Here is a 25479-nt window from a genome sequence, read left to right as displayed (position 1 = left end):
CTGTAGAGGCTAGTATACGTGTGAATCTTGAAAACAACATGCTCAGTAAATGAAGCCAGTGTATCATTCCATTTATATTAAATTTCAAAAATAGCTAAATCTATGGATAGAAAACAGAAAATAAGTGGTTTCCAGAGACGAGGAGAAAAGGAGAACGGAGAGTGGCTGCTTAATGAATACAGGATTTCCTTTTGGGATGCTTAAAATGTTTAGGAACTAGATAGTGATGATAATTGCACTATATCAGGAGTTTCTAACCCCTAGGTCATGGAGTGGCTCCTGTCTGTAGCTTGTTAGGAACCAGACCACACCCCAGGAAGTGAGCGGCAGGTGACCAGCAAAGCTTCATCTATAATGACAGCTGCTCCCTATTACTCACAGTACTTCCTGAGCTCCACCTCCTGGCAGATCAGCGGTGGTATTAGATTCTCATAGGAGCCTAAATCCTATTGTGAACTGCACATGTGAGGGACCTAGGTTGAGGCTAATTATGAGAATCTAATGTCTGATGATCTGTCACTGTCTCCCATACCCCCTGAGATGGGACTGTCTAGTTGTAGGAAAACAAGCTTAGGACTCCCACTGATTCCACATGATGGTGAGTTGTAGAATTATTTCCTCATATATTACAATGGAATAATAATAGAAATAAAGTGCACAATAAATGTCATGTACTAGAATCATCCCGGAACCAACTTCCTCAACCCCACCACCACTGTCCATGGAACAATTGTCTTCCACTAAACCAGTCCCTGGTGCCACAAAGGTTGGGGACCACTGCACTAAATGCCACTGAATCATACTTCAAAATGGTTAAAATAGTCCTTTCTATGTTACATGAGTTTTATCCCAAAATAAAAAGTGAAACTCATGAAATTACTAAACTTCAGACACATTTTATTTAAATGAGAAATATTTCTTTTTAAAAGATTATTTCAGCTGGGTGTGGTGGCTCACGCCTGTAATCCCAGCATTTTGGGAGGTCAAGGCAGGTGAATCACAAGGTCAGAAGTTCAAGACCAAACTGACCAATATGGTGAAACTCCATCTCTACAAAAATACAAAAACTTGCCAGGCATGGTGGCAGGTGCCTATAGTCCCAGCTACTTGGGAGGCTGAGGCAGGACAGTTGCTTGAACCTGGGAGGTGGAGGGTACAGTGAGCCAACATCATGCCACTGCACTCCAGCCTGAGCAACAGAGTGAGATTCCATCTCAAAAAATATATATATATATTTCAGAGTAAAAGAAGAAAAAAGAAAAACCAGGAGATGAAAAGCACTATGTGCCCTGGGTCTTTTGGGAGTTTAACTAGGTTAACCTCATATTCCTTAATGGCTTTAAGTTTAAATGTCAAGGCAATAAAACATTCAGTGGTCCTTTTAAACATAAAAATCAGAAGACATTCTTTCTAAATCAGACAAATCCCCCTTTTGGGTATAAAACCAAAAATGTCTAGAGTAAAAAAATAATAATAACAATACTAAGCTTTTTGTCTATCCCTTCTTTCTTCTTCCAGTCTTAAACAGAAAGTGATCTTTAGGAATTTATTTTAACTTCTCTAAATTTTTATAGATGGTGAATCATCTGTTAATAAATACTGATGTGTGCCATTTAAAATATTTTATATAGTGAATGAATAACACTCATACTTATGCCTATCTTTACAGTGATTATGCCTGAGAAATAAATGAGGAAAGGCGATCATAAATAATTATCTTATAATAATTTAATTATCTTTATAATTATCTTACAATAATAACCATTAGATATTAGATAATACAATATTACATTAGTTAAGATAATATTAATAATCTTATCTAATAATTTTCAAAATAAAAAACCCATGGATAAAATACTCTGCCTTATAATAAAAATACAATGTAACATAATAATAAAAACAAAGCAAAACTTACCTTATATGTTGGTTCTTCCTTCTTTCCTATAGTTCCTTATTAGAGGAGTAGTGGATTTGGTAATGTAAGAAGTGTTGAATCTTCCCTTCAGTAACTACATGCCTGCCCAGGGAGTCAGCTCACAAGTCATGCATCAATTATAAGGACATGGTAGACCCATCGCTTTTAGTAAAGTGAGGGGCACTGTGATTCAGGAACACAGATTTTTCAAAAAGTGGGGTGAGATAGCTACAACATTTTTGCACAGCTATTGTTTTCTTGAAGTTTCCAATTATTTTTCACCAGTCTGATATCCATCAGGAAAATACACATTGCCCTCACTTCATTTCAAGCATGAAGATATTCTCTGGAGAGGCCTGGGTCCTCCTTGCACTACGATCTGGAATTCTTTCCAGGGCTGTTGCCTAGGGGAACATTTCTTCTCAAGCATCCTTGATTATTTCTACTGCTCTTTTTATTCTGTTTTATTTTCCCCAAATATTCTTTGTTTTTCCAGGAGTGTGTCCTTGGGACTTTATTTTTCCAGGAAGAATGTTTGGGATATAAATTTTGGCAAACATGCATCTTTCTTTTCTTTTCTCTTTTTTAAATTTTTTTGTATTATTTATTTATTTATTTATTTATTTATTTATTTTGAGATGGAGTCTCGCTCTGTCACCCAGGCCGGAGTGCAGCGGCATGATCTTGGCTCACTGCAAGCTCCGCCTCCCGGGTTCACACCACTCTCTTGTCTCAGCCTCCCAAGTAGCTGAGACTACAGGTGCCTGCCACCATGCCTGGCTAATTTTTTGTATTTTTTTTTTTTTTTTTTGGTAGAGACGGGGTTTCACTGTGTTAGCGAGGATGGTCTCAATCTCCTGATCTTGTGACCTGCCCCCCTCAGCCTTCCAAAGTGCTGGGATTTCAGGCATGCGCCACCTCACTCGGCCTGAATGTGCATCTTTCTAACTCCAAACAGCCTTATTGTAAAGTAATATTCCTTCAGATATTTAAAAACTCCACTTCATACTTTCTGATATATTGTATCCTTCTGATAAGAAGTCTAAAGCCGGTAAAAGTTTTCTTTTTAAATTTGTAGATAAAGGCCTCTTTCTTTTTCCTCTGATTATGGAATGTATCTAGTGTGTGTCTGCCTTTTTTTTCCCCTTGAAAAACGTGTGTTGTAGACCACACAATCATGTTCATAGCAGCATTATTCTGCACAGCCAAAAGGCAGAAGCAACCCAGGTGTCCATCAACAGGTGAATTTCAATGTGGTAAAACCCTGCTTCTAAAAAAAAAAAAAAAAAAGGCCAAACAGTAAATGTGTTATATACCAAAAAGGAATATTATTCAGTCTTAAACAGGAAGGACATTCTAGTAAGTGGTACCACATGAATGAACTTCATATATGTTATGCTATGTAAAATAGGCCAGATGCAAAAAGAGAAATAGTTGTTGGATGCAGTGGTTCATGCCTATAATCCCAGCACATTGGGAGGCCAAGGTGAGAAGAGGGGTTGAGATCAGGGGTTTGAGATCAGTCTGGGCAACAGAGTGAGACCAAAAGGGAAAGCACTTCACATGGTGTCCTATAGAATCCTGAGTATTCACTATTTATAGGACATCTTTCTGAATTAATAGTTTCATGCTGAAGGAGAGACCATTTACCAGTTTTACTCTGAAAAGTGAGATGGGTCTTAGAATCCATCCACATGTAAGAAGAATGTCATAGGATAGGGGTTTGCAACCCCATGGGCCATAGACTGCTACCAGCCTGTTAGAAACCAGGTTGCGGTCGGGCGCGGTGGCTCAAGCCTGTAATCCCAGCACTTTGGGAGGCCGAGGCGCGCGGATCACGAGGTCAGGAGATGGAGACCATCCTGGCTAACACGGTGAAACCCCGTCTCTACTAAAAACACAAAAAATGAGCCGGGCGAGGTGGCGGGCGCCTGTAGTCCCAGCTACTCCAGAGGCTGAGGCAGGAGAATGGCGTGAACCCGGGAGTCGGAGCTTGCAGTGAGCCGAGATCCGGCCACTGCACTCCAGCCTGGGTGACAGAGTGAGACTCCGTCTCAAAAAAAAAAAAGAAACCAGGTTGCACAGCAGGAGGCGAGCAGCAGGTCAGTGAGCGAGGCTTCGTCTGTGTTTACACTGCTTCCCATCCTGAGTTCCACCTCCTGTCAGGTCAGCAGCAGCATCAGATTCCTACTGGAGCAGAAACCCTATTGTGAACTGCACATATGAAGGATCTAGGTTGCAGGCTGCTTATGAGAATCTAATGCCTGATGATTTGTCACTGTCTATCCCATCACCCCCAGATGGGACTGCCTAGCTGCAGCAGAACAAGCACGGGGCTCCCGTGGATTTTACATGATGGTGAGTTGTAGAATTATTTCATTGTATATTACAGTGGAATAATAATATAAATAAAGTGCACAATAAATGTAATGTGCTTGAATCATCCCAAAACCATATGTCCCACCCCCATCCTACTCCACAGAAAAGCTGTCTTCCATGAAATTTGTCCCGGTGCCAAAAACATTAGGGACCACTGTCCTAGGAAATTTCTAGACCATGCCACTCAAGGGCAAGGTCTCCACCAGCCATTAGTGCTCAAACTAGTTTCAGTGACATTCTTTCCCTCTTCCTCACAAGCTTCTAGGGCAGCTTCCATGTGGAATCCCCTAGAAGCCATTTGGTTTGTATTCCAAAAGGCAGCTTGTCTGAAAGAAGACAAATCAGCAAAAACGTAAGCCAAAACAGAACACGGGAAAGAAAGAGTCTCAACTCTTTAAATATAGACTTTTAAAAACTAGACTTTATTTTTAGAGCAGTCTGAGCTGCAAAATTGAGCAGAAGGCACAGAAATTTTTTATATCCCTTTCCTACACACACACCCGCTCTTCCATGATCAATATCTCTCAGCAGGGTGAGACGTCTGTTACAACAGATGAATCCACATGGAGACATTGAAGTCACCCAAAGTCCGTAGTTTTCATTAGGGCTCCCTCTTGGTGTGAACTCCAGAATTGTGAGTGTTCATCATTTATAGAACATCTTTCTGAAATGAATAGTTTCACGTTGAATAAGAGACCCTGTGTCATTTTTATTTTGAAAAGTGAGATGGGCTGAGTGTGTTGGCTCAGGTGTGTAATCCCAGCATTTTGGGAAGGTGAGATGAATGGATGACCTGAGGTCAGGAGTTTGAGATCAGCCTGGCCAACATGGTGAAACCCTGTCTCTACTAAAAATACAAAAATTAGTTAGGCAAGATGGCGTGCGCGTGCAGGCCCAACTACTTAGGAGTCTGAGGCAGGAGAATCACTTGAATCCAGGAAGTGGAGTTTGCAGCGTGCCATGATTCCATCATTGCACTCCAGCCTGGACAACAGAGTGAGACTCCATCCCCCTACAAAAAATGTGAGCTAGGTCTTGGTTTCTGCTGAATTACCCATCCAGGACTGAGATATTTGAAGATTAATAATTGTTGACATTTTCTTGCCTTTCCCTGTCTGCAATTCACTGGCCTGTGTGGTCTGGGTCAGGGAAGAAGGGGGTAACCTTCCACAATCTCATTTTCTGCAGCTGCTTTTCTATCAACTGAAATTTTAGGGATCCAGAGCAGAGAAGCCTGTATCTGTGAGTTCCGTGTTCTAAGTACTGCTGGTCCTAGTAAGAGACAATAGTAGATAAACAACTTTCATTTTGCCCGGAAATCCCCATCAGCACGTCCTCCCACGCGGGGTCAGGCAAGTTCACTTCTCCACAATGCTTTTCTCTGTAGGCTGATGTGCACCATGCTAAGCAGAATTTTCTCCAGCCTAATTTGCAGAGATAACTCAACTGTGCTTAAGAGATCTAGAGGGTTTCTCTGACATGTTCTTTGTGTTTATTTACTTATTTTCCATGCTGCTGTTCTATTTTAAAGTTGAGAAAATCTGGAAGCATTTTAGTACATGCAACAGAACAGGGTATTCCTACTGACTGTGCTATGAGGATAAGAAGAAAAATAAAAATACCCCCTCCTTTTCATCGAGGTGGCCAGTAGCCTGTATTTTTATTTAAGGTTTACCCTAGACGGATGAGGGCAAGTTCCCATGGAAAATTCCTAAAAGTCTGTTTCTGCTCAAATAAAGATACAACCCCACTAGCTATTAGTCTGCCCCCGGGATTTCTGAGCTATGCAAGCCCATGAGTTTGAAGTAGAGATTTCCTGTGTAAACTATTTTTTTTCTCTCCAGTCATCCAAGGGTATTCACTAGATCAGCCCTTCTCCTGATTACAGAGTTTAGGAAGCAGGGGGATTTGCAGGCATTAAAAAAGTGACTAAGAAAGTTACTTTTACAACCCCTGTTAAGAAAATTACGTAGTGATCCACAGAGTCCTTTAGAATATTAGATTTTCACATTGAAATCAGAATCGCCAGGAACTGCAGTTCATACACAAAACAGCCAGTGCACCTCCAGAGACTCTGCATTGGGGTAGCACCTGGATAGGAAGATAAAAAACACAGCAATAAAGTTGAAAAAATGACTGTAGGTTCACTGGATCCTCTATATAAATATTAACTACAGATGTGGTGCAGGTAGTATGTTCAGTTCTCTCTACACAGCATTGCATTCTGTCTTTACGACACCTCCAAGAGGTAAAATTACCCTTATTGTACCCCCGAGAAATCTAGTTTTAGGAAGGGAGAATAGTGTGTTCTAGGCCCTCCGGCCAAGAAATAGTGAGTAGTAGGAGGAGGTGGTTTGAGCTCTACTTTCTGTCTGACTTAATCACCTATGGCTCTGCTATTGGTTAAAGCCTTGCAAGAAAAGTGGATTTTAAAGGTCTTATGATGGAGGCAGAGGGATGATGGCTTCCCCATGGTAAGGGCCTCCTGGGTCTCCTGGGCTGCAAGTTTCCCTATCTCCATATTTCTAGAGGAAAGATGGTCTCTGTGGAGGGTCAGCGTTGGGTAATGAGAAGTGAATTAGCAAACCTGTTTGGATTTCCTTCTGAATGCATCAGTCTAGCGGGTTGAATTTAAAAGGCAGACACTTCTCAATCATGTCTTTTCACACATCACTTTTTAAAAGTGGCATGCCATCAGCCTGCTTCAGAGGCATCTCAGCAAACAGAATTGGTTACACAAGGAAATGGTACCATTAGGCTTGTAAAAAAACCAGAAAGTTCTATTTTTTTATAGATCAAAGACAAAACAGGCAAACATTGATAATAAGGACATGTTGTCAAAATGCTGGCTCAGGAAGAGAAATGCTGCTAACCAGAGGAACAGTGAAAAGCAGTGGCTGGTAAAAGTCACCGGTGCATCCGTAACAAGCAATCCGTCAGGTTCCATGGCATTTGGCGATTAAGAAGGCTCCGACCTTTGGTTAATCGCTGAATTCAGTATTATTCTTTTGCTTGAAGTACATTCTGTAGCTACAAGTACTGACCTGCCCTTCATTTGATCATCCCTGCTCACCCACCATATTTTGAAATTATTAGTAAACAGATGAATTTAATTTAACCAATACGTACTCCAAACCTCCTGTATTTAAGGAACTCTCTTGGCACTTCAAGGGATTCGACAATTAATCTAATTTCCATAAACTTCTGCCTTTAACTGCCTTTGATAAACCATTTTTGGGGTGCAGATTATCCAGGTAGCACAAGTATTTAGAGGTATTAATAGATATTATCTATTAAGTGTGGCAATAATATTCCCTTTGAATTCACTAGCACAAATAGATTTCCTTAGTGTAGGGACATCTTGACTTTTTTTTTTTTTTTTTTTTTTTTTTTTTGAGGCAGGGTCTTGCTTTGTCACCCTGGCTGGAGTGCACTGGTGCAATCTTGGCTCACTGCAAAGTCTCAAGCGATTCTCTCTTTTCAGCCCCCAGTATGTAGCTGAAACTATAGGCATATGCCTCTATGCCTGGTTGGTTTTTTGTTTGCTTGTTTGTTTGTTTGTTTTTTTTGTAGAGATATGGTTTTCCCATGTTGCCTAGGCTCAAACTCCTGGAATCTTCCTGCCTCAGCCTCTCAAAGTGCTGGGATTACAGGCATAAGCCACTGCATCTGGCCAAATCTAGACATTTCTTAATAGAATTCAACCTTAGTCATGTTTTCTTTCTCTCTTTCTTTCGTTCTTTCGTTCTTTCTTTCATTCATCTGTTCACTCATTCAATTGAACACCTGGTGTATGCCAAGCTGTGTACTATACTCCAGGTGTCAAGAAGCTATGACAGCATGAAAAGAAGGTGAGTGATTGTCCACAATGCAGGAAAAAGCCCACATTAGCAATGGACACAGATGCAAGGTAACGCTATACAATGGAGACTAAGGAGAAGTTTGTCAAAACAGTGGCATAAACCAACAACAACAACAACAAAAATCAGAGATGTGCTGCCTGTTCTTGATAAGCCGGATATATCAGCAAAAGGAAGAGCCCAGTGACAGGCTGGGAAGCATAGGGCGTGGCACCAGCCACCCATGGAAAACTTCAGCCTTGAGTTTGAGGATGATGGCACCCCTCTAAGTCTCAGTGATGGCCTGGAAGGGATGAATGAGAAGGAGTTGGTGGAGGAAGAAGTTGTCAAAATATAAGACATATCCATGCAACTGCAGTGAGAGAGGTGGAGAAAAGAGCACATTGGGCCCAGAGATTCTTAGCCATCATGATCTAAACTTGGCAACCAGTTGACTATGAGGAAGACATGAAGGAGAGGCAGAAGGGGAGGATGGCTTGAGCTTCTAGTTTAGCTGACAAGATGGGTGGCAACATTATTAACAAAGGTAAAGAGATGTTCAAGAGATGGTTGTTTTTTGTTTTGTTTTGTTTCATAATTTAATCAATGGGTTTGGGACATGCCCAGAAAGAGGCTACCTAAGGTTATTTGACTAATCCCTGGAACTCCGTCAACACATGCTGAAAACAAAAGCTAGATAAGGAATGAATTCCCATTTATGAACCAGTGTTTCCTGACTATCAACTCTGTGGAAGCCACCCTAGGTGTGGGAGGCAGGTGGTGAGGAATTCCTAGATGCTGTGTTTCTTAGGAGGAGCTAAGATGGTCCAGGCTCCATGCAGGGGAAGCAACTTATTTCTTAGGCTTATTCCCACCTTCTTCCTGACAGGCCCTGACAGAGTGCTGGATGTAGGACAGGACATCAAACCTAAAGAGCAGATACTTCTCAATTATACCTTTTCCATGCATTGCCTTTTAAAAATTGCATGTCTGCTGGGCATGGTGGCTCTTGCCTGTAATTCCAGTGTTAGGAGAGTCTGTGTGAAGAGACCAATAAACAGGGTTTGTGTGAGCAGTAAAGCTTTTTAATCCTGGGTGCAGGAGGGCTGAATCTGAAAAAGGAATCAGCAAAGGGACATAGAGGTGGGACAGTTTTATAAGATTTGGGAAGGTAGTGGAAAATCACAGTTAAACGGGGTTGTTCTCTGCAGGCAGGGGTGGTGGTCACAAGGTATTCAATGGGGAGTTCCTGAGACTCATTGTCCAGGAGAAGAAATGCCGCAAGGTTAAGTGATCAGTCAGGGTGGGGTGGGATCAAATCACAATGGTGGAATGTCATCAGTTAAGGCAGGAACTGGCTATTGTCACTTCATCTTTTTTTTTTTTTTTTTTTTTTTGGAGACAGAGTTTTGCTCTTGTAACCCAGGCTGGAGTGCCATGGCACCGATTCACCATAACCTGTGCCTCCAGGGCTCTTTTTTCTGGTTTTTCAGTTGCTTCAGGACATCTGGATTTTACATGCAGATCACAGGGGTATGATGGCTTCGCTTGGGCTCAGAGGCTTGACACGCAGCACTTTGGGAGGCAGAGATGGGTAGATCACTTAAGGCTAAGGGTCCAGCCTGAGCAACACAGTGAGACCCTGTTTGTACAAAAATAATAACAATAATAATAATACAAAAATTAGCCTGGTGTGGTCGCACATGCTTGTGGCACATGCCTGTAGTCCCAGCTACATGGGGGACTGAGGTGGGAGAATCGTTTCAGCCCTGGAGGCAGAGGTTACAGTGACCCAAGATCGTGCCACTGGCACTCCAGCCTGGGCAACAGAGCGAGGCTCTGTCTCAAATAAGTAAATAAATAAAAATAAATAAATAAAAGCCACCCACCTGCTTCAGGGGCATCTCAGCAGAGAGGATTGGTTGTACAAGTACGTGATACCACTGGGCTTGTTAAAAAAAAATTTTATATACTCACAGATGTCTTTTGTAAATCAGAGAACACAACAGGCAAACACTGACCCTAAGGACGTGTTGTCAAAATGCTGGTTAGGAAGAGGAATGCGGCTAACCAGAGGAACAGCGAAAAGCAGTCGCTGGTGCACCCCTCAAGAAGGTGGTGCAATGGTGCCTTTCCGGGCCCTGCACACCTGTCTGAGCTCCATGTTTTTACCCCAGGTGGGCTCTGCTGACCGAAGTTCCTGTCCTGACCTCTCCCCACCATTCCAGGTCTGACTTATCTAGGAAGCCAGGCAGCCGCCTTCTCCTCCTCTGCCTCCTGGAATAGGGACCTACCCTCTACTTTTCGCCTTGTCGCCAGGTCGCTCCCACCCTCCACCCACGCCCTCCGCAGACAATACCATCCACCCTTCGAACGTGTCAGCCCTCGCCCTGACCCTCGAAGGCTCCCCACGCGGAGGGGAGCCGTTCCACCTTTCTGGCAGGAAGACTCCGGCAGACGGAGGGAGGCGGGCTCCCGGGAGTCCTGGAGAGGCGGGAGGGCGTGGCGGCGGCTCTCACGTTGCAGCCCTGCCTGCAGCTAGCTGGATGCCGGCGGGGCCAGCCCGCTCCTGCCTGCACACGGGCTGGGAAGAGCTGCCAGAGAAAACGCCATCTGGCCCGGAGAAGCGCAAACGCTGCTCCTTCTCTCTACCCTGAAAGGAACAGAAACGTTCCCGGGGCTGCTTAGGCGTTCTCCAAGCGCGGACTCTGTACTGTGGCTCCCAACGCGCTCCCTGCATCTCGGCCTTCCCTTCTGGGTCCCAGGACTTGTCTCTGACAAGGAGCCCTCCTTCTCGAAGCTGCCTGCGGTTCTTGCAGTGGGAGTGAGAGAGGCATGCCCACCCTGGCCCAGGCGCAATGAAAATGCGAGAGGAAAGCTGAGCGCGAGCGGCGCGGCCAGGGTCCCTTGGCTCCGGCCTGCGCCCCGTCTCCCCGGGGTGGGGCAGGGTGGGGGTGTGCCGAGGCGTGGATTTGGGGAAGCCTCGCAGCGCCTGGAATAAAAGGGCGCCTGCTCGCTGCGTCGCACTGGAAAGCCGAGCTGCCTCACTCCCCGCCAGGGGAAGGGCATGACCCTGGCAGACTCCCGGCAGCGACTCGCGCGCCTCGGCTTGGAGGATGCTCTCGGCTCACCGCTCCAGTGTGCGGCGGCTTCCTAAGGACAGGTGAGAACCCAGGGTGGCCGGGGTGCCCGAGGGCTGCTGTGTCTGCTTGCAGGGGGTAACGGGATTTGATGGACGCCCAAGCGAAAAACTGAGGGTAAAGGGCCCGCATGCAGGCAGATTGCACTGTTCCCCAACATAATTCGAAGTTGCTAAGAAATCAGGATACCTGAATGCCTGCAATTTTAAGTAGCTGAGGATCAGTTAGGGAGGAGATCCAGATCTTCACGGAGGATGCATTCAGGTCTACTTAAGCCCAGACATCCGTGCCTCCTTTTTTCCCTCTCCCAAACGCGCTCCTCATCCCTCGCTCTCTCTGGAGACCTAAAACCCAGCCATCCGGCGTTTCTAGGAAGCTGCCGACAGAATTCCTAAATGAAGCCCACTCTGCTCCTGCAATCGGTGGGGGAAAGGACACTTGAGGGCCCTCTTTCCAAGTTGCTCAGGCTTTGACTACTTAAAGTCTCCTCTCCCTCCTCTGTTCCCCTACTCCTTCCCCGCCTCTTTCCTCCTACTCTTGTCCAGGCTTTCCCTGGAAATGGGACAACCCAACCCCTAGTGTGATCTGAGACACACACACACACACACACACACACACACACACACACACACACACAGAGAGAGAGAGAGAGAGAGAAAAGAAAAGAAAAGAAAAGAAAAGAAAAGAAAAGAAAAGAAAAAAAGACAGTCGGCCGGGCGCAGTGGCTCAAGCCTGTAATCTCAGCACTTTGGGAGGCCGAGACGGGCGGATCACGAGGTCAGGAGATCGAGACCATCTTGGTTAACAAGGTGAAACCCCGTCTCTACTAAAAAATACAAAAAAACTAGCCGGGCGAGGTGGCGGGCGCCTGTAGTCCCAGCTACTTGGGAGGCTGAGGCAGGAGAATGGCGTGAACCCGGGAGGCGGAGCTTGCAGTGAGCCGAGATCCGGCCACTGCACTCCAGCCTGGGCGACAGCGCGAGACTCCGTCTCAAAAAAAAAAAAAAAAAAAAAAAAAAAAGCCGTCACCTCAGAGAGAAGGAGTTTGAAGTCCGAGTCCGAGGACTCGCGGCGCTACCCCATCCGAGTTTTGGGAAAGCACATAATTCACCCGCATACAGCTCGACGCGAACCAACGTACTCTGGAAGCGGGCCAGGGGCGTAGGGCGGCCAGCGCTCCCACTCTAGGTTGTCCACCCCGGGCCAAGAAGAAAGCAGAGGCCTCACCACCCCTACTTCCCGGCAGGGTTCGCAGACAGTCTCCGGCGGCCTAACTGGCGCGGGGCCGCTTTCTCTGCGACTGAGAGACCTGACCCCGCGTCCGAGGGATTAGGATTGCCTGGGGGCGAGTTTCCTGGCTGGTGCCGGGGTGGGAGGTCGTACAGGGAGCGGAGGCTAAGGAGTCCTCTGGAACGCCCGGGCCAAGTCCGCCCGCAGACACCTGATGCTGGGGACTGGCGTCCTGGGCTGCCCTTGGGACCAGCCCAGCACCGAGGTCAGACGCGCTGGCAGGGGCGGGGGCAACCTGGGCTCTGGCGAGAGAGAAAACTCCGAGGACTTGAAGAGCTGCGGGAGTCAGTTTGTTCCAGCACTCAGGGGCGGAACCCGGAGTTTAACTTTTTTGCAAAGCTACCAAGTGCACCATCAGTCCTTGATGGGCAACTGAAGGGAGGCGCGCCCCTGGCCTTAAGAGAATAACCTTTTCTAGGTCACTAAAGGCAGGAAAAGGTGCAGGTTTGAATACTCCTCACTTACAGAAAGCGTTTTAGAATTTTTATTTATTATTGTTGTTATTATTATTATTATTTTTGAGACCGAGTGTCCTGTCCCTCTTGTTGCCCAGGCTGGAGTGCAATGGCCCGATCTCAGCTCACCGCAACCTCTGCCTCCCGGGTTCAAGCGATTCTCCTGCCTCAGCTTCCCGAATAACTGGGATTACAGGCTTGCACCACCACGACCGGCAAATTTTGTACTTTTAATACAGACGGAGCTTCATCACGGCCTCCCAAAATGCTGGGATGACCGGCGTGAGCCACCGCGCTCGGCCCGGGTTTTAGAATTTTTAATCAGCAGTTCGTGCTTGTTCAGAACCCAGGCGAATGGGCAGGCGCGCGCTTGCTGTGCATCCCTATTTACTTTCCATGTGTGCCACTATTTTTAAGTGAACGCCATTCAAGAGATGACAAAAGGTTAGATGACATAGGCATTGCCAGGGCATAAAGAAAATGATCACTGCCATTTTAAATGAGGTAGCTGATGCAATCTAGCTTTTCCGTTTTTTTAGTGACTCCATTTTTTTTCTGTTTGCCTGAATATATTTCATAAGCAGGCCCTTCCTGTTTATTGAATGATCGGAGATTCCCCCAGACTTCCTCCCTGATTAACAGCAACTCTGTATCATCAAAAAAACTCTCTGGCTTTTCCAAGACAAAATAGTAAATCAACCCAGAAATAACAGGATGAATCTTCTTCTAGCAAATACCTCTTTAAGCTCTTGAAGAAGCTAGAATTAAAGGTTTGAGAAATATCATTAAAGGAAAGAATACAAATAAACACCTTTCTTGGGAAGTAATTTTGTATTTTTCAGTAGAGATGGGATTTCTCTGTGTTAGTCAGGCTGGTCTCTACATACTGACCTCAGGTGATCCGCCCTCCCTGGCCTCCCAAAATGCTGGGATGACAGTCGTGAGCCACCGTGCCCAGCCTGGGTTTTAGAGTGTTTAATCAGCAGTTCACCCTCCAGAACCTGGGAGAGTGGGCAGGCGTGCATTTGTTGTTTGTGTAGATATATAATGACTCAGTCTTGTCGTTGGAGGCAGAAACACAACATTTTGTTATTTCTTTTATTATGGAAACATAAATACAAATCTATCTTTTTCTAATGTTCTCTCTCTCTCTCTCTCTCTCTCTCTCTCTCTCTCCCTCCTCCAACCCCTATTTCATAACCACAATTACAGACTGCAAGACAGATTTCCAAATCGTAGTATCCAAGCCAAGGATGAAGACTATATTCTATAGTCATGATTAAAGTGAATGGTGAAAAGTTTAGAAAAGCTGTGAGTTCCATCTTTCTCAATTCCCATGGTTTAAGCGTCACTACAACACATCGTGTGAAGTCCTGGGAAGCTTGAAACCCTGATGCACAATTCAAATTTAAAAATTGCCCACAGGAAGTCGGTGCCACCTGTGAATAAGCGCACCTCTTTTCGTTGTTCTACGTCAGGTGTCCCAGAATCAGGCACCCCAACAAGATGCCCAAGCACGCGCACTGGGGGGCCCTCTCCGTGGTGCTGATCCTGCTTTGGAGACATCCGCGAGAGGCGCTGGCTTGCCCACGTCCTTGTGCCTGCTACGTCCCCAGCGAGGTCCACTGCACGTTCCGATCCCTGGCTTCCGTGCCCGCTGGCATTGCTAAACACGTGGAAAGAATCAATTTGGGGTTTGTACCACCTTCTTCCCGAACCATGCCACTGTCAGTGCGTGCGTCTTGATCTGCTTTTACATGTGTGTATGTGCATTGCCTCTGTGTAGCTCTGTCGAGAATTATGGAGCTGCAGATGGGCAGAACAGAGAGCAAACGTTTTAGTTATGCTAAACGCAGCTTTTTCGATGATTATCTGAATATACCCATCAGTTGCCACTGCTGTAAGGTCTATCAAGGAGCAGCATGAACAACTTTAGAGTTTGTTGAGTAATTCCCTTGATAGCGTTTCTTTAATACATTGTAGAGGTGAATGCATGAGCCACACACTTAAACAAGTGAAGATGATTTAAATAGACTTCGGCAACGATTTAAGAATGGTAAAAATAAGCAGAACATCTGTGCCACTTTATAAGTCGTGTAGATGATAGAATTGTGACTTTGAGGCAGTAGAAGAATTCCTGCAGATTTTGGCTATTAAAAATATAAACATCTTTTTAAAAACATATTTTGATGTGGTGTGCAAGGTAGAATTTTAATATATTCGTTTCATTTTACACACACGAATGTTTTGTGGACCTAACTGTTAGTTGCTATGAACTACAGGTGCTCAACTGCAATTTTAATAGTCAACAATCATTTGGAGTTCTTTAACAAAATATATTAGCTACTTTCTAGCGTCTATCCCCAGAACAACTGATTAAATTAATGTTTGAGAAATATCCACCGTGGAGATGTTTTAATAAAAATAAAATGGCCAGATTTGAGCCAATGCCAAATAACTGTAAAGGTACCTGGACATCTTATAGAACAAAGTTAAAAAAAAAAATTCTCCTCTATTGACAGTGGTAGAAGAGAATGAACCATTGACATAATAAGATGGAAATTTCTCTGTTGACAGTGGTAGAGTCAGAGAATGAAACGTTGAGGGAGTAAGATGGAAACTTCCCTATTGACAGCGGTAGAATAAGAGAATGAAACGTTGAGGGAATAAGATGACAATTTCCCTAACCCATGGCAACAGACCATTAAATAGGTTTCTCAGTGAAATATTCTTAGACTCTAGAAGTTGGCCATCTGAACATTCAACCACAACGATGATAGCTCATTGGGGAAAACAGCCTGGCGTTGCCAGAGGAGGGAATAGTAACACGTAAGCCAGCTTCCCTTTTCACAATCTTGTAATTTATCAGGACACATTTCTTGTGTAGTGGAAGTAAGAAAAAGGGAAGAAGTGCTAAAACCCATTTGTTTTATTTATTTATTATTTATTTATTTTTATAACTTTAAGTTCCAAGATACATGTGCAGAGTGTGCAGGTTTGTTACACAGGTATATGTGTGCCCTGGTGGTTTGCTGCACCTATTGACCCATCCTCTATGTTCCCTCCCCTCAACCCCCATCCCCCAGCTGGCCCTGGTATGTGTTGTTCCCCTGCCTGTGCCCATGTGTTCTCAATGTTCAACTCACATTTATGAGTGAGAACATGCAGCGTTTGGTTTTCTCTTCCCCTTGTTAGTTTGCTGAGGATGATGGCTTCCAGCTTCATCCATGTCCCTGAAAATGACAAGATCTCTTTCCTTTTTACAGCTGTATAGTATTCCATGTTGCATATGTACCACATTTTCTTTGTCCAGTCTATCATTGATGTATATTTGTGTTGTTTCCATGTCTGGTAAAACTCATTTGAATCCAGGGAGATGGTGCGTGTGATATTTGAAAGTACAGCTTATCTATAACTTCTTTTTCTTCCACCCTTGGTGTGCAAAATGGCTGTCATTGTTTTTTATACATGAACCATTTTAACACATGGTCCCACTTGCTGGGATTAACCACCTCATCTCTCAAACCTAGCACATTGGCAGGTCCTATGCTGGGGGTAGCATCAGCCAGGCCTTGGTGGAGCCCTCTAAAAAGCATGGGGCTGATACAGAATATATATATACATATTTATTTATTTGTATTTATTTATTCATATATATATTGCAGTACTTCCTGCATAGCAGGTCTGTGTGTGTGTGTTGTGTGTAGGGAAGGAGGCTATCAGGCTGGAAATGAGGGTGGGAACAGTCCCTGCATGCACCCTCCTCAAAGAGATGATTTGTTTAATGGCTTGAGACTTACAACACCAATAAGACTATTACTTCTGAAGTTGTTTGCATCTCATTTACAGTTTTGGGGATGCTTTTCTTCACATTTACTTTTAAACAGAGTACTTTCTAAGTGCAAAACATAACTAACCTCTAAATTACAACACGTTTCTGATGGTTTCATTTTACACAACTCACAATAAAGATTGACTCTAACATGGGAATAAAACAGATATACCAAAACGTTAATGTTTCTTTTTCCTGTTGATGCCAGTAATATCTAGAGACAGTTTTCTGTAATATTAAAATGAAAATAAAAATCTAAAATCCCTAGAGAATCACTTCACTGCATCAACATCTATTACTTCCATCTGGTTTAATTTGTAACAGGAACTAATATACTACTTGAAAAAAAATCACTAATAGTATCATAATAGCATTGTTTCTGAAAAATCAATCTCAAATTAGCTAATGGGTCTGGCATCTTGCATTTCGCTGAGGAAAAAACTGAAGCAAGGGCAGTGTCTAACAGATAAAACTCAAGGGATTGATTTGTGTTTTAGCAGTCTGGAGAGAATATAGGACTCTCAAGGAATGAGAAATTACTGGCCAAGTCCTTGGACAAGCTAAAAGTATTTCTGAAAATTACTTTCCAAATTTTTTTTTAGGAACCAACAACATAGCATCTACTTAGAGATGGATTTACAGACTCTTAAATATTTTTTTCCCTTGATTAAAAGACTGGTTTTGATGATGCTTTTCTGCAGCTTTGACAATGCCCATACTTGCCTATTTTATTTTAAGTTCTGCCATGTGATATTAACCGGAACCTATGACATAATTTTGCAAATATTGTATGCCATAAACATTTCACAGGGTTGGTTATATATTCAGTGAGTGCCAATCAATAGTAATGAAGGTAGTCTGGAATGTAAGCCATAGGGCTACAGAGCCACAGAACTGCACTTCTTGCAGGGTCATCCCAGTCTCCAGTCAGATTCTGTTCCCTGAGTGTCATGCTCATTTCCCAGACTCTCTGCTGATTTTTACAAGGATGCGAAAAGGGGACATGTATACCCTTGGGTTCTGAGAGGGGGTACTCACGTGATTCCCCAGGTTTATGTCTGTTCCAGAATATCCTTTCCATTCTCATATCTGGCACCCTTGGCATCTGCATCTGCATCTGCAAGCTCTCTAATGCCCCTTAAAAACAGCCAGCAGGAAGATGACAGAGTCAGGAAGGTTTCTGAGCTGATATGGAGCCCAGACTTCGGGTGCCTTCCCGAATAGGGGGAATTATCCAGATCTGAAGGGAAATCAACCAGTATTGATCCTTTCTTCCTATTTGTGCTTCTTCTCCACCTTGATAGTAATCACCAAAATTCTCAGGTTACATTTGACATTCAGCTATCCATGGTTTTAGTATGAGCCATTCTGTCTATTTTTCTCAATATCTATCTATCTATCTATCTATCTATCTATCTATCTATCTATCTATCTCCTATCTACCTACCTAACATCTATCTCTACCATCAATCAGCCAATTTATCTGTCTTCCTACCCATCATCTATCAATCTATCAATCAATCTATGTTTCATCTGTCTGCCTATCACCTACCTATCACCTAGGTGTCCTTCCTGTCCTTTAATTATTTCCTTCATCTATCTATTGATCTATCTATCCTATCTATCTATCATCTATTAATCAATCTACCTATGTATTCTCCGTCATCTATTAATAATCTACCTACCTATTATCTCTGTCAATCAATCTATCTCTATCATCTATCCATTCTCTCTATCTATCTATTATTTGTCTGCCTATGTATGTATCTATTATCTATCTGTGACAGTAGTTATCAACAATGGATGAGTTTGCCCGTGGAGAACATTTGGCAACATCTGGAGACCTTTTTGGTGACCACAATATAGAACCAGAACATAGCACACCCTTGAAGTAAAATGTGCTGAAGAACATCCAGCTGTTTCTGACCCATTTCAGAGAGTGAGCCTCAGAACCCTATCTCCTTTGTCTGAAGATCTGCCTCCTGTGGGCTCTGTTCAGATTATTTACTTCCAGGGCTCTGTTCCATTGGTTGATTGGCCAGGCTCCCCTGAACATGCATTGTAGATCTCCATCGTGGTCTTGAGCCCTATTCTCCCCTTAGATTCTCACAGAATTCTCAACTATCTCATGGTAAATACAGCTTTGAATTATTTCCCCCACACCTGCCTCTCCCAGCCTTTGCCATCCAGCAAATGATAGCATTCACCCACACGGAGAATCCTCCCCTCCAAGCAGAAGTCCTTCCCTCAAGCTTGTCCTCATTCTCACTCCCACCACTCAGCAGTTTCTGCTGGCCCTTCCTGTAAGTACATTTGGAAATGTTCTGTGTATCTTCATATTTACTGCCACACCTGTTGTCAACCAAGCATCCCTCAATTTCTCTGCAGGGTTTACTTCATTTCCACCTCCTTCACTTGCCCAGCTCTGACAAGTTCTCCAGGTAGTGGCCAACATTGCTGTTTTAACAAATACTTCAGTTCATGTCACTCCCTTCCTCAAACCCTCTAATCACTCCCTTTTGCAGTTGGTGTGAAGAAAACATAGTCTTTTCCATGTCTTCTCAGATCTTAGGTAACCTGGTCACTGACAATCTCACCTGCTCATCTGATATCATTATTTCCCCTGCTTGCAGTATCTAGAGAAATCTCAGCATCCAAGAAATGGAAAAGGATTTTTTTTTTTAAGATGGAGTCTCACTCTGTTGTCAGGCTGGAGTGCAGTGATGCTACCTTGGCTCACTGCAACCCCCACCTCCTGGGTTCAAGTGATTCTCCTGCCTTGGCCTCCCAAGGTAATCTTACCACAAGTGACTCACCCACCTTGGCCTCACAAAGTGCTGAGATTACAGGCATGAGCCACCTGCACCCGGTCTGAAAAAGGATTTTGATGCTGATATCAATTCCGTTTTGGGTGTTCACCATGCTAGACAGATTTGTTCTAAAATCCTAAATAATAATAAACACACCACACCTGCCCAAAGATTATCTAGGATTAAAGCAGGATTTCCTCACTTCAGCATAACTGACATTGGGGCACTATTACCATTTTGGATAGGAACATTCTTTGTTTTATGTGGTTGTCATGTGCATTGTAAGATGTTGAGCAGCTTCCCTGACCTTAACCCGTTAGATGCCAGTAGCACCCGCTTCCGTATTTGTGATCACCAAAAATGTCTACACATGATTACAAATGTTCCCTAGAAGCAAACTTTTCACTGGTTGAGAACTACTGCCATAGATAGATAATAGGCAGACAAACAGAAAGACAGAAAGACAGACAGATGATAGAATGATTGATTGATTGATAGAATGATAAAGATAGATGATAGATAGGTTGACAGGTAATAGGATATTAGATGATAGATAAGGTAGACGATAGAATGATAACTAGGTAGACAGATTGATCAGTGACAGAGATATATGAAAAGTAGGTATGTTGATAGGTAGGTGATTGTATAATTGATAGAGTAGATATATGTATATAGAAAGGTGCTAGGTAGATGATAGATATATGTGATGGATGGATAGATAAAAGAAGATAGATAGATAGATAGATAGATAGATAGATAGATAGATAGATAGATGAAAGATGGTAGGGTAATAAGCAGATGATAGAATGATAGATAGGATGATAGACTGATAGATGATAGAGATAGATGAAAGGTAGGTATATTGGTAGGTAGATGATAGGATGATAGATAGATGGAATAGACATAGATACAGAGACAGATGATGGATAGATGGATAGATAGATACCCAATACATAGCTGGATGCAATGGATAAATAGGTAATAGATGATAGATAGATAGATAGATAGATAGATAGATAGATAGATAGATAAATAGATAGATGATAGATAGATGTGATGGATGATAAATATATGATTGATAGAAAGATGGATGTGATGGATGGATAGATAATAGATAAATAGATGTAATGGATGAATAGATATATGATTGGTATATAGATGATAGATAATAGATAGATAGGATTATAGATAGATTGATAGAAAGATAGATTAGATAGATAGATAGATAGATAGATAGATAGATAGATAGATAGTAGATAGATACAGACAGATAGACAAATTTGCACATGCTAAAGTAAGGTTACCAAATTTCTGCAATCTTGATGTTTAGGACTGAAACAATCTGGGTTGTAGGGGCTGTCATGTGCATTACAGGATGTTGAGCAGCATCTCTATAGAGAACGAATCAATGGCTGTGCCATAAAGTGGGCAAGCTTGGTGAGTCTGAGGAACAGAAAGACGGCCAATAACTCTGAACTTTATGGCAAATAGCAAAATACCAGAGAGCTAGCTAATTGTCCACCATGGAATATTCTTCTAAAATGATGAGGCCATGCCCGAGTGGACCAAGAATGAATCTCTGGAAATAAAAGGAGGCATCTTGGAGCAGGGAGTTAAGAAAGTGAATGAACTGTAAGTCAACCTATAATTGAGTGAAACACTGAGGTAGCACCCAAAAGCAACTTCCTAATCAGGGTCAACAAACCAAACAGTGAACTTTTATATAAAGCAATGAAAATCTCTTGGTGTCTTCCTCCATTGGGAATGCCTTGCTGCAAGAGAGCTGTACATTGTCACACCCCTTTGTTTCTGAAACCTTACTTCAAATCTCAGCTCTCCAGAGTCCTGCCCTAGACATTGGACAGCCAAACCCCTCTACTCTCCTTCGTGTCCTTTAGTTATTTCCTTATGAAATTTACAACTACCGGAAATGATCTTTTTCATTATTTTTACCCTTCTAGTCATCCGTCTTGCTAAGAGAGCTGAGCCCTTGCCTATTTGGTTGACCCACCCAGAATAGTAAGTTGCAGACACACAAAGCTCAAATTATAGCTGTGACTGCGTTGCAGAATGAATCCATGCATGGAGAATCTGTAGCAGATATTGTTTCATATTGAGGGAAGTTCAAACAGCATCTGCCTTATTTTTCCTTTTATTTCTCCATCTCTAAAAGCATTAGAGCTTGTTTTCAGAGCCCACTACATCCTGAAGGCACATACAAAGTTGACCTGTACAATGTTTCTGCAATTTTTTAAAGTAAAATTCGAATGGCATTACATCCACTATTGTAGGCTCTACAATTCAGTACCATTTAGTACATTCATACTATTGTGTATATATCATCTCTATCTTGTTCCGAACATTTCCACCACCTCAAAAGGAGATCTCATATCCGTTAAGCAGTCATGCTCTACTCCCTCTCCTCCTCCAGCCTTTGGGAACCACCACTTTATTTTCTGTCTCTATGAATTTGACTATTCTGAACATTTCATTTCTATGGAATATATAATATACAATTAATATACATAGAATCATACAATAGATCAGCAGTCCCCAGGCTTTTTGGCACCTGGGACCAGTTTCAAGGAAGATAATTTTTCCACAGGTTGGGGAGGGGGTGGTTTTGGGATGACTCAAGCTCATTACATTATTGTGCACTTTATTTCTTTTATTATTGCGTTGTAATATATAATGAAATAAATCTACAACTCACCATAATGTAGAATCAGTGGGAACCCTGAGCTTATTTTCCTTTAATTAGACAGTTCCCTCTAGGGGTGACAGGAGACAGTAACATATCATCAGGCATTAGATTCTCATAAGGAGTGCATAACCTAGATCTCTCGCATGCACAGTTTAGAATAGGGTTTGTGCTTCTATGAGACTCTAATGCTGTCACTGATCTGACAGGAAATGGAGCTCAGGCAGTAATGCCAGCAACGGGGAATGGCTGTAAATACAGATGAAGCTATGCTGGCTCACCCACTGCTCACCTCCTGCTGTGCAGCCTGGTTCCTAACCGGTCCAGTACTGCTCTGTGGCCCGGGGTTCGAGGACCACTGCAACAGGTGATCTGTAATGGCTTCTTTCAGTGAACAACAGGTTTCAAGGGTCACCCACATGGTAGCCTGTGTCAGAGCTTCATTATCTTTTGCAGTGTGCCTCTTAAGCAATGATTACTGCCACTGCATAGTGATTTTGCAGAGAATTGATTTAAAGAGTGAACGAGAAAATGTGCCTTGTAGACTTCTATTCTGTAGTTGGCATTTCTAAAACATATATTTAGACTCTCTTTGCTTCTCACTCATGTGCACTGCATTATTCCTCATCGTTGGTATTTCAGTCAAACAAAAACCTCTGAACAATTCTGAGGATGCCATTGGCAAACCCACCCTGCAAGAGTTTCTTGGCCCCCTCTAGTATGCTACATCATCTGTGCTTGTGTTTAAATAAGAATAAACAAGGTACTCCCTTAAACATAAAAATGGTGACCAGGTGCAGTGGCTCATGCCTGTAATCCTAGCATTTTGGGAAGCTGAGGCAGGCAGATCACCTAAGGTCAGGAGTTTGAGACCAGCCTGGCCAACATGGTGAAACCCCATGTCTACTAAAAATACAAAAATTAGCCGGACGTACTGGCAGGCACCTGTAGTCCCAGTTACTTGGGAGGTTGAAGCCAGAGAATTGCTTGAACCTGGGAGGTGGAGGTTGCAGTGAGCTGAGACGGTGCCAGTGCACTCCAGCCTGGGAGACAGAGTGAGACTCTATCTCAAATGAATAAATAAATAAAACAACATTTAAAAAATAAAAATGGCAGCTTAGGATGGTCATTATCTGTGACTGACACTTCATTTACCCACAAGATGGGAACTTAAAAACCCTGCAAACACAGTAACAACAACAACAATGTCCCCATTATAGAGGAAAGGAGACTCGTGGAAGGCACTGAATACATCCAAGAATACACAGTCACTATGATAAAATACAGGTATCTTGAGACCAAGACTTCACCTTGCATTCAGAGACCATTAACTGAGGTGGGAAAGGCTATCAATATCCACTTGACACTTTATTTTATTTAATGAGTTGAAACATATGGAATCAGGCTGCAGAGTTCCTCAAAACATAACATGGCAAAGAATGAATTAGAAATGTATCAGATTTCTACTCTGGAGTCAGCTGAAATCAGGTCTGAAATTGGTCGTTTCAGTGTCTCAGAGAAGAATCATTGAATGGACTTGTTTACGAATAGTATGATTCCTGTATGATTTTTACATTATTCATATTATGTATAAATATTTGAACATCTGAATATGTTTTCATTGAATGTCTTTATTCATATAACATATTGCTCATTATTCCCCTGCCTAACTGCGTTTTAGTTGCCATTTTTAACTCGCGGATTCTTATCATGTTTCTTTTTGTGTCTTGCTTGGCTATGACTTTCCCTTGATCTCCCTGGTGTCAGCTTTGTTGTACCTATTCCCTCCAGAAACTCTGTGGCAGTCCTTGACACAGAGCAATGTCTGAGGGGCTACCAACATTATGTCCTTTAACCCACACATGGCTCTCTGAAAAAAGAATCCTCAGCAACATTACTAATGAAGAATTTGAGCTTCCAAAAAGCTTGGTAACTTCTCTGGGATAACCAGCAGGCAAGTGAAGTGTGCCTGACTTCAAAACATGAGGCCTGGCTGGTTGCAGTGGCTGACACCTGTAATCCCAGCACTTTGGGAGGCCAAGGCGGGTAGATCACTTGAGCTCAGAAGTTCAAGACCTGCTTGGGCAACATGGTGAAACCCCATCTCTACTAAAAATACAAAAATTAGCCAGGTGTGGTGGTGTGTGCTTGTAGTCCCAGCTACTCAGAAGGCTGAAGTGGGAGGATGGCTTGAGCCCAGGACACAGAGGTTGCAGTGAGCCAAGACTGTGCCACCACACTCTGGCCTGGACAACAGAGCCAGACCCTGTCGAGAGAGAGAGAGAGAGAGAGAGATCTTTCTATGCTTCTAGCTCACCTGTACACACTGGGACCCCTATTCCCCACCCAGCTTGCAGGAGTCAACACCTTCCTTTCCCTTTATTATACTCTGCAGGAAACTGCTGAGCTCATGATTGGAAAAAAATGCACCTCTTTCTTCTCTTACTTGGAATTTTACCCATGGAGGAAGTTCATGGTCCTTAACATGAAATAAAACTTCATGCCTTTGAATTTCATTTATCTTTGCAGCATTATATTTTGGGGAGTTTTGCACCATGATTCTGTATATTTGAACTCACTAAATAAAATACAATGTCATGTAGATATTGACAGTTTTTCCCACCTCAGTTCACAGTGTCTGAACGCAGGTTGTAGCTTTGGTCTCAAGATGCCTGGATTTTACTCTCACTGACTGTATTCCTGAATGCATTCAATGTCTTCTGGGAGTCTCCTCTTCTCTGTAATGGGGACATTATTGTTGTTGTTACTTGTTTGTTTGTGGAATATTTAAGTTCTAATCTTGTTTTAATAAGACCAAAATACTACTAGGTAATAGGAAAAAGCTTTGGAAAGGAACATTTTGTGGTTTAACCCTCTTTTTCCTTATTACTTGAAAGTTTGGAAAGTCCCTTCCTTCCTTCCTTCCTTCCTTCCTTCCTTCCTTCCTTCCTTCCTTCCTTCCTTCCTCCCTCCCTCCCCTCCTTCCCTTCCTCCCTCCCTCCCCCTCCATCCCTCTCTCCTCTCTCTTGCTCTTCCTACCTTTTTCTTTTCTTTCTTTTCTTTCTCTTTCTTTCTTTTTCTTTCTTTCTTTCTTTTTCTTTCTTTCTTTCTTTCTCTC

At 43.1% G+C, this 25479-nt stretch overlaps 1 protein-coding gene across 1 annotated transcript in view; it reads left to right on the top strand.

Moving 5' to 3' along the window:
* Positions 1–14523: 14523 nt before the first annotated feature.
* Positions 14524–25479, top strand: part of LOC126947193 (matrix-remodeling-associated protein 5-like) — a 44107-nt gene continuing 33151 nt past the window's right edge. Inside the window, exon 1 of the mRNA XM_050777920.1 lies at positions 14524–14712. Coding sequence (XP_050633877.1) covers positions 14525–14712 — 188 coding nt within the window. The 5' untranslated portion in view covers position 14524. The remainder of the gene's footprint in view (positions 14713–25479) is intronic.

Source organism: Macaca thibetana, chromosome Y (genome assembly GCF_024542745.1).
Source record: "Macaca thibetana thibetana isolate TM-01 chromosome Y, ASM2454274v1, whole genome shotgun sequence".
NCBI classification, from domain to species: Eukaryota; Metazoa; Chordata; class Mammalia; order Primates; family Cercopithecidae; genus Macaca; species Macaca thibetana.
Note: the sequence above shows the minus strand (reverse complement) of the source record. Positions and strands in the feature narration are given on the sequence as shown.